The sequence below is a fragment of the Micrasema longulum genome, unplaced genomic scaffold (genome assembly GCF_059751315.1).
Source record: "Micrasema longulum isolate JH-2025_06_02 unplaced genomic scaffold, ASM5975131v1 h1tg000687l, whole genome shotgun sequence".
Taxonomy (NCBI): Eukaryota; Metazoa; Arthropoda; class Insecta; order Trichoptera; family Brachycentridae; genus Micrasema; species Micrasema longulum.
This window is the reverse complement of record NW_028277883.1, coordinates 5,972-16,197: the sequence shown is the minus strand read 5'-3', so window position 1 is coordinate 16,197 and position 10,226 is coordinate 5,972. Positions and strand designations below refer to the sequence as shown.

The 10,226-nt window shown below is 34.6% G+C and overlaps 1 protein-coding gene across 1 annotated transcript; it reads left to right on the top strand.

The window, feature by feature from the left end:
- Positions 1–1,047: 1,047 nt before the first annotated feature.
- LOC148279655 (glycine N-methyltransferase-like) lies at positions 1,048–8,443 on the top strand. The gene is made up of 5 exons (XM_088229606.1): positions 1,048–1,316; positions 2,102–2,229; positions 2,526–2,782; positions 5,040–5,179; positions 7,952–8,443. The coding sequence occupies exons 1-5, from the start codon at positions 1,111–1,113 to the stop codon at positions 8,115–8,117; spliced, it is 897 nt and encodes a 298-aa protein (XP_088085732.1). The 5' UTR covers positions 1,048–1,110; the 3' UTR covers positions 8,118–8,443.
- Positions 8,444–10,226: the final 1,783 nt, after the last annotated feature.

Here is a 10,226-nt window from a genome sequence, read left to right as displayed (position 1 = left end):
CATGCAGGCCAATTAAACCAGACAGTGAAATGTTATTTAATCTTGTTGTTTAATGTCATATGATTTAACACTCCATATTATAATAGGTACAGAAGAAAACTAAAAGGGTTGATTTAGAATTACAGAGAATACACGTTTTGTCTCTTTTCTTGCTTTTAATCATTAAATTAAATGCAATTTTCCACTCCTACTTTCCTTCAATCATCCTTCACCACTCCTTATCAATTTCCTTCCTTTCCTTCCCACTATCTCCTTGTTTTGTCCATATTTATTTTATTTCAATATAAAGTATATTTATTCTTTATATAGTTTAAACCGTCGTCGCTTTATTGCAGTATAATTTAGTAAATACATATTATTGGATGGCAGGCCCCACTATGAACCTATACATTTTTATAGTTTTTATTTATATTCATTTAACCTGTACATCAATTTGTATTCGATAAAAATAAAATAAAATAAAAATTATAAACCCTGACTTCCATATTCTCATGCGAGTCATTATATATATTAGGGTGGATCGATCTTGTATGGAGAAAAAAAAATGGAATTATCAAAACGGCCCTATGCGGAAAAGATGTTCTATCGTATGTATCTTTGCAATAAATACTAAAAAAAAATATTAAAAAATTTTCTTTCCAAAAAAAATCATTTTTTATACTACCTGAAAATGTAAAAATACCTAAACTTTAACAGTCTCGCAAATGTTATCGTAAAAATGTTTTTTTTTGTTTTTTTTTTCCCGTAATCTGTAGGCTAAAGAACATATTTTCCGCACAGGGCCGTTTTCAATTTCCAAAAAATTTGAAATCGAACCACCCTAATATACATATTACTTATTCCCGCTAGTTATAAAGCGAGTGTATTTGCTTTATGGACTATTATAATAAATATTAAGAAAATAATTAACCTACACCTCTGTTTTTCATATTTATTGGCACTCTTAATTGTGACACTTATCATTTATGTCAAATTTAACCGTTTGTCAAAGGGGGTGATGTAACTCATTTCTCTTCTATTTAAACCAGATCTCTTCATCCAATATTCAGTCTTCTCCTTAGATTTGTGAAGACAGTTTCTAGTCACATAGCTAATTTAATTTCGATTGAGATGGCAGACACCGTGTTTTACAGTAGATCTCATGGTATCTCCGCAGCAGGAGTTGCGGACCAGTATGCTGATGGAAGGGCAGCTAAAGTTTGGAAGGTGTTCATGGGAGATAGGAACTCCAGGACACAAAATTATAAGAATTTCTTGATTGGACTTCTGAAAGAAAATGGTTGCCATAGAATCCTAGACATTGCTTGCGGCACAGGGTATGAAAGTCATATTTATTTACGCTCAATAGCATTTTATAATCTAAAATATTGGCAGAGTTTTCGAATGAAGTAATGTTTTAGTAAAAAGGACGCTATAATTTGCTATATTGTATAGAACGGGGTGTGGTCCAGCGATAGTGTCTCTGACCCAGATTATAGGTCTGATGTTCGTCCCACATAATTTGCATTTCCGATTTCGATTTTGCACAGTTATTTTCGACCATAAAACGCCTCCAAAATGTCATCTTCTTCTTAGTGAAGGCCTTCTAGTGGCCTTTTTTTTAAAAGGGCTTAGCCTCCTGCGGGGTCGATTTTCAGCTGTCGATCCATCCCTTTGGTGGTCTGTTCAGGAATCGTCTACCTTAGGGTTGGCCTTGCAATGCAATATGAGTGAGTCTGGATGACTATTCTTCTCACATTTGCATACCAATATCTTCTCCGTTGCCTACCCCACCTAACGAGAGAGCCACCTTCGACCCCGCATATTTCCCTTATCTTTAAGTTCCTTACTCTGGGCTCGGATACGATTAAAACATTAGACCATTTGGCATAAATCGTAATAAATGTATTTTTCAAATAAATTTTCAATGCGGTATAAAATTGTGTACAAACTGGAAAAAATTACAAAAAGTGTAAAATTTGTAACCGAGTGGTTTTCTTTAATAATCAGTATTTTTAGTTGCACTTGTTTTTTTTACTTTACTTATCTTACTTTATTGTTTTTTTGTAAGTTTCAAACACGCGGTGCTTTAATTTCCATTACAAATGCATATTTTTGACAGGGTTGACTCAATAATGTTGTTGGAAGCAGGGTTTGATGTCACTTCAGTAGATGCTTCCGATAAAATGCTCAAGTATGCCCTGAAATCCAGGTGGAACAGGCGAAAGGACCCTCAATTTGACCAATGGAGTAAGTTAATATCATATTAAAAGTCTGAACACTGGTATTTCAAATATCTGAGAAATAATAATTATTAAAGTTCCTTTGCAGTATGAAAACGCTTTTTTAAATCATTATCAATGTATCCTTCCCCAAGTACAAGTTTGTCAGACAGAAAAATTTGTTCAAATGCCCGTTCATCAAATTTCTTTTTTGTCGCCTATCCTTTTAATGTATCGCAAATTGTATTTTTTAAAATAAATTAATCATAGTTGAAATAAAATGTAAAAAGAACATCTAATTTTATTACTGTTATTATTTTTTAGCTATCGAGGAAGCCAACTGGGTATCACTGTATGATGACATCAAACCACTGCTGAAGGGAGGATTTGATGCCGTCATCTGCTTAGGAAACTCCTTCGCCCATCTTTTAGACTCGTACGGAGACCAAAGAGAACAGCGTCAGGCTTTGGCCAACTTTGAAAAATGCATCAAGCCAGGAGGTCTTCTCATAATCGACCATAGAAACTTTGATTCGATAACAGAAAGTGGCTCGACTCCCCAAAAGAGCATTTATTACAATGTACGATATTTATTTTATCTTATTTTTCTAGGGTAATTCATTGTCCATATTTCATGAAAAGTTTGCATGAAACGTCAATTTATGTTCGTTATTTTTTCGTTAAAAAAAACATATTTGCGTTTTTATAATTTACTCAAATTCATGAATTTTGGGGGCCATTTTGAACGAGTTGAAATGGGAATCAAGTTGAGGTAGAATGGGTTCGAACCTCCGACCTATGATCCGTGAGTCAGCGCTTGTCACTAGCCACGGGACCATAACCCACATCATAATTTATTTGATTAATTATTCAATCATGAATATATTGTGTAAACACGTGTTCTTACTAGCTTGCCCACCAAATACCGCACACGGCATCTGAGAACATAAGTTTCCTTGGCGGTACCCACATACACGGAAAAGTTCGGAGGGAGGGAGCTCTCCGTAATCTAGTAGCCTAAAAAGAAGGTAATCCAGAAGTATATAATATGCACTTCATTGGACTGAAAAAAAAGGGAAGTGAATTCTTCGCTGACTGGGATTAAATTGATTGGACATGATCAATTCGCCGAAATGATTACAAAACTTTTCATAAGCATTGAAATTATTTTTGATAGCCTCCAGATCTGTATATCCGACAGTCACAGATAGTAGCGAGAAGCTCCATTCGGTAATCGTAGAGAGGGAGAAAGGGACAAGACCACAGGATGTGTTCATAAGACTGACTAGGATACCCGCAGCGGCACGAAGGGGAATCAACAATAATGAAAACAAATAATTTTTCATTAAATTTACCATGACCTGATAAAAACTGCATAGTCCGGTGATCGGAGATAACCCAAGACGATTTTAAGTGCTGATGGATTGCAGGAAACAAAAGAAAAGAAACCTTACCTCAAGAGGAAGATTCCCATAGAGTTTGCTAAGCATCAAAAAGAGCATTTAAAAACATTTATTTTATATGTGATTGAGGCGTTCCTTCAGTTGGGAGTAGACGGACGCCACTTATGACAGAAGAACGCTTTCTTTTTAAGTGGAAATTCGCGGATCGTCGCTGGACCTCCAGATCCAAAGGGGAAGCCCGTTAGAACCGGGGGTGCATCCGACGAGCATGTCCTATTAGCACTAGAAGAGCCAGGAGAGGTTGCTTTTGTCCGCCTTAAATAATTCGTCTAAAATATTACAACTCGCTTAGGTTTTCTAACTCAATGAACCAAAGTCCTGTGTTGAGTTGCAAGAAAAAGAATATTATAAATTGTGGTGCATAGGGCACTGCATTCGTACACCAAATTCTGCGTTTTTAGACCACCTGTTACATGACGGTAAAGTGATCAGTATTACGGTTCAGGCCCTTTTTCAGAGATTTTGAAATATTTCAGTGTAAAAACACCGACGGAAATGAAAATTGCATGTCAGCTTTACATAATAGGTAATGACTCTGAATTACCCCGGAAAATTTCGGACCTGAAAACGACAAATTCAAACTTTAGATATTGTTTTTTTTTTTAATATCAGCGTTCTTATGAATAACCTAAATATTTCAATTTTGGGGCCATTTTCAACGAGTTGTAAATAACTGACTATCTGCTCACTATTAGAAAATGGCAATCAAGTTTGGTAGGGTGGAGCTCGAACCTCGAACCTTTGATCCGTGAATCTGCGACACTAGCCACGGGATGAAAACCCGATCTTAGTCATATTTGGCACGAAAGATGTCATTTAATTATAGATAACATATGACGATTTCCTTTTGGTGGTTCTTAAAAAAAAGTGATATTTTGTTTATTGTCTGCAAATATTTCAAACACATAGTTACAGATAAATATTTATTTTAGCTTTTCATATCTCTAAGTCATCAGAAAATAATACTAAAAGATCTAGTTATTTCTTGAATATAGTGATAACCTTTGAACTCAATGTTTATTTGTGTATATGACCCTAGCAACTATATTATCAAGTAATGTTATCTTATTGTTTTAATGCTTTCGTTCCCATTTACAACTTGTGAGGAAACATTGAATATTATCAATGTGTTTTTTTTAATTAAATACACATTATTGTCTACATTGTTTGCAACAGAGAGGGAGAACATTTTTGACAAGGGAATATGGAAGTCTAGGTAACTTAACGTTTGTGAAGTAAAAGAGCTGAAACCGTTACCATGTCGAATACCTCTTTATAATGTATAGAATAATGGTAGAAATAATTGTTCGAAAACGGAGATTTTTTTAAGGTTTTTAAAATAATATGTAAAACTTATTTTTATTTCACATTTCAGAGCGTCCATACCACAGATATTAAAACATCCGTTTTATTGGTGAGCGGGAAAAGTCGATTAGTGACGCTAGACTACACCATAGATACATCTTCTATAGAGGAGGGAAAAATTGACAAAAAAAATAAAGAAAGCTACCTCAGGTAGGAACTTCATTATTATTGAAAAGAATATGGTTTTTTTATCAACGGAAAGGTGAAAGCCAATTTCAAATTCATAGCATACGCGTCCTGTTTAAAACTCCATCGTGTGTTTTAAATATTTTTGGATTTGAAATAAATATTTGATACCCAAATAAGAAAAATATATAAATATATTTACACACTCTCTTCAATCCGTGCCTCATATCTGAGGATGGTGATTACGCCTGACTCCAGGCATGGCTCGTCTGTGGACAGTCTCCCTCCATCTGGAACAGTCTTGTGCTCTTCTATAGGCATTCGTCAGTGATGATTCTGATAACTCAGCGACTGTGCCGCTCCATCTTGTCGGTTGACGCGCGACCTTTTCCCTTCGACACTTCCCAGGAGAATAGTTTTCTCCAAACTATCAGAGTCTCCCCTGGAAATATGTTCAAAGAACTGCAGGATTCTTTTCTCGAACATGGATATCAGTATTTCTCGTACGTCCAGTTCCTGGAGAATAGATGCATTCGTACGTTTGGCCGTCCACGGAATCCGCAGCACTCGCCGCCAACACCACGTCTCGAAAGCTTCGATTTTTTCCTTTTCAGATTCCCTCAGTGTCCAACACTCCACACCGTACATGAACACTGAGAAAACCAAGGCCTTCATCGGATATATATACACATAGCACGTTAATTCTTTATTAAAGATTTAAGTAAATAATACCGACTGTTTTACACAAAGATGTCTACAAAATTAGGAAAAATATTTTACTCAAATACTGTTTTTATATGAGTTCCAATGTACCCAAGTTTGGAATAAAATTTCAAGCGGCTTAATCTGCTGGCCGAAAAGTATATTTTAGTCATATGAAACTGTAGAGTATATTTTTATCAGAAATACCTTAGAAAATGATTGCATTTATCTAATATTTATTTACTTTATTTTTTAAATTGCGCTGTACGGAATTATCACATACTACAAATACCGATAAAAATATATGAAATTGATTTAGAAAAATTAATCATATTTTTTAAGTCAATGTGGATACTGTGGAAAAATGTTTTTATATATAACTTCAAAAAAGAAAATACCTAAAAAAATGTCCTTAAAAAACGCGATATGTTTGGCCTTGATAATTGTGACGTCAAGATCCGTGACGATGTTCTATAAAAATTTAAATGGTTACAAACAAAGTTCAAAATTAACATGAACCGTGATGTATTCGGAGCGTGGCCAATGCAATGGCCGTTTTCGTGGGAATTCAAAATTATAACATTTAAATTATTTTTATGCTACTAATTAGTAAAAAAATACTTATTTTACTCGAAAATATTTTATAAACCCTTTTTACGTTAAAATTGTTTAAAATACTTATATTCCCCTATTTTGAAAAAACGGCGTATTAAAATGGCAAAATTTTATGATTTTCTTACTTTTTATCAGACTACAGGATTAACCCTAATTTACACGAGCCCCTTTTTTTCTGAATATTTTCACGAAATTTTTATTTATATTTTCTTTTTCCGGTGCCTTGTCGGGTCCCCCCGATGGTGGCGATCACTGCAGCGAAAACATTCCTGTCCCGCGCTATTTTTATATTCCGCAACCAGGACAACTGTCTGTTGGATGTACTCGCCTTAGGAATTCCTGGGGAAAAGTGACCAGAGTGGTTTCCCGTAGCCTTCTCTGGAGGATTTTTCTATCGGGGTTACCATCCCTTAGCTGGTTGGTTTTGGTTTTGAGGCGCCAGAAACTCGCCTTTCATCCTCTCGTTATCTGTTGCGATCACACCGTTAAAAGCGTGATCTTATTGCCCAGGGTTCGCGGTGTGGACGCTAACGATTTGGACTACTCAGTAGTGTTGCCGGTGGAATGCAACTGGGCGTTCGCAGCATTTTATAGAATCACACCATCCAGCAAGATGTGATTTACTGTGATTCTACTTACAGTACGAACCTAATCGAATGAATTTATATCTATCGTACTCAATTGCGGTGATTTGGCGTATCAAATTTATTTTTATGGTTTCTTATATATTTTTTTTACTTTCTTTTGAAAGTTCTCCTAATCTTCCCATTTAATTTATGTCTCTTTCGAAAACTCATCAGTGAATGGCTTAAAGTAAATTGCGGTACGGAGTGGCGCACGCGTGTACAGTAGCCGGCATTAAATAAAATACATCGGGCTTATGAAAGAGACTACCGGCGTAATTGGCAAACTGTGGCTTCGTAGAGCGGCGTTTTTGTCATACATACATGCAAACAGATACCAAACTCCTGGGACAGAGACGGCGCTCTACAAAGTCGGCAGTCTCATTCTTAAGCCCGATTTATTTTATTTACTGCCGGGTACTGTTCTAATGTATGTATTTATTTTTAGATAGTTGCACAAAGAAAATTTAAACACCTAGTTATACCCCTATAAATAATATATATACAAAAACAGTTTAAAAAACAAAACATTGTTATAAAATCCAGACGCTTTCCGATGACACTCTATCTATCAATATGGATGTTTGTTTTTAACAAAAACCATCGCCATCCCACGAAAAAAAGCGATTGACCCAGCATTCCTAATCTCTTTTGGCAACTTATTAAACATCTTAAGTCTTTGTATACAATACGGATTGTTCTGAGTTTTCTTGTTTTTGAAAACTAAAAATACTTATGATGGTTTTTAAACTTTATTTTTCCCCTCTTTAACAATTTAAACTCTGTTTCCTACAGCATATCAATTTTTTGTTAAAACGTTTTATTTATTAATAATATATTTTTTCTTATATTACAGTGAATTCCGGCTGTCCTACTATCCCCACATAATTGAAACATTTAAGGAAATGCTTCATGAGGCATTTGGTAAAAATGTAAAAATCAAAACCTATGGAGATTTTCAAGAATTAACCGAAGTCAAAAACCCGGCCTTCTACATCCACGTCGTTGGAAAACCAAAATAAATCAATCAGTACTTTAAACATAATATTTTAATTATTTAAATTATCAAGTGATTTAAGGCCAGTTGCACCATAAAAATTATAAAACAATGTTTATTTTTAATTTGCACTTTCGTCAAAATACCTAAAATAAGTAACTAATCTTTTTATCGTGCAACTGGCCCTTTTATGAAAGAAACATGTGTTTTTAAAATATTATACTATCGTTCAATATGTAACAAAGATAATAATGATCTTGGTAGTAAAAAAAACCGCAGTGGAAAATACCTAACATGTTATTCTAAAATGTGTAGTAGCTAAATAAATTAATGTCTGTGGCACTAAGGAGATATGTGTTTTTTTGTTACCTATTCAATTTGAGAAAAATTCTAAAAACTTTTATATTGTGGTAGACTTTTCACTACCAAGGCGACGACATATTTTTCATATAAAATAATATGTAACTATAAATGCCATAAATATTGGTATTTAAAACTTATTAAATAAAATATATTGTTATAGGACCATTTGGGTTTATTTTGGAGCACAACTATATCGACAATATACAAATAAAACCCTCTAAATGCATTATAGTCTAAACAGAAAAAAAACCTATTTGTTTCAATAGGTGAGAAAACCAAAATAAATATCTGGTAAATCGAGTTAATGTTTTTTTTACATGGCAACTGAAATACGAGGTGTGTAAAAAATGAGGTTCTCAATTTTTTTTCAGGTTTAAGGCATTTTTTATTTGAACTGAAAAATACATCATGGAAAAGCTTAATTTCTTAACTATTTTTCAACATAATCACCAGATTTCCCAACGAATTTTTGCTGACGACTAATCCACTTTTGGAATCCAGCTTCAAAGAAGTCCGCCGCCAGTCCGTGGAGGAATTTGGTGACCGTCCTGCTTGTTGAGTTTATGACTCGAGAGACCACAATAAATTCGAAAAATTATTGCGAGACCTTGAAAAAACTCAGAAGGGCCATCCAAAATCGCCGGAGAGGAAGACTGACGAAAGGCGTCAGACTGCACCACGACAATGTGCGCCCGCACGTCTCTTGCCAAACCAAGGATGTAATCGAAAATTTTGGCTGGGATCTCGTTGAACAGGCTCCCTACAGCCCTGATCTTGCACCGAGTGACTTCCACTTGTTTCCAAAATTAAAGCAACATTTGGGTGGACAACGTTTCGAGACTGATGAAAGAGTTCAGGAAGCGGTCACCAAATTCCTCCACGGACTGGCGGCGGACTTCTTTGAAGCTGGGTTCCAAAAGTGGATTAGTCTTTAACAAAAATGCGTTGAAAAATCTGGTGGTTATGTTGAAAAATAGTTAAGAAACTAAGCTTCCCAATGATGTATTTTTCAGTTAAAATAAAAAATGCCTTAAACCTGAAAAAATTGAGAACCTTATTTTTACACAACCCTCGTACATAAAATAATAAATCCTAAAATTAAATCAATAAAAAAATAATAACCTTGGCTCACAAAAAACAGTTAAGAGATCTTAATGATTGATTTCATGAAACTATATAATTGAAAAGCATTTCTTTAAAAGCATATTTTTTTGTTTCTTAAATAAATATAGGTAGGCTTTTAATTTTCTGTATTACGGTATATTTTTTTCTAAAAGTTTTTTGACAGGACACATGTAACAATTCCTATTATATTCTGTTTTATTAACCAATGGATATTTACTGGGGGGTGGTCATTTACTGGTGCTTTGACTCTATCAATGAATTTGTCAGTTCTGAGAAATACTTTGGGCTGGACGCAAATCGGTTCGAATTGATTTAAAAAATAAACATAAGTATATAAAATACCTAGCGTTGGAGGCCTGCCATTTTGTGTCTTGGGCCTTTATGCATAAACGTGTAAATTGTTATAAAAACAAACTCCGGAAAAATGGACGTCGAGTATCTTTCCTAACCCTATTTTGGCTACAAAATTTGTTCGACCACGCCAACGGCTGACGTCGACTGTCACAGTAAACAATGTTTTTTCATCATTAGATTAATTAGCGAAAAATACCGGAATCCAGACTTTAGTCAAGCATTTTAAAAAGCATTAGCTGCTTAATAATTGCCACTTTAAATATCCCACTCGATTTATCTGAGGTTAGGCAAA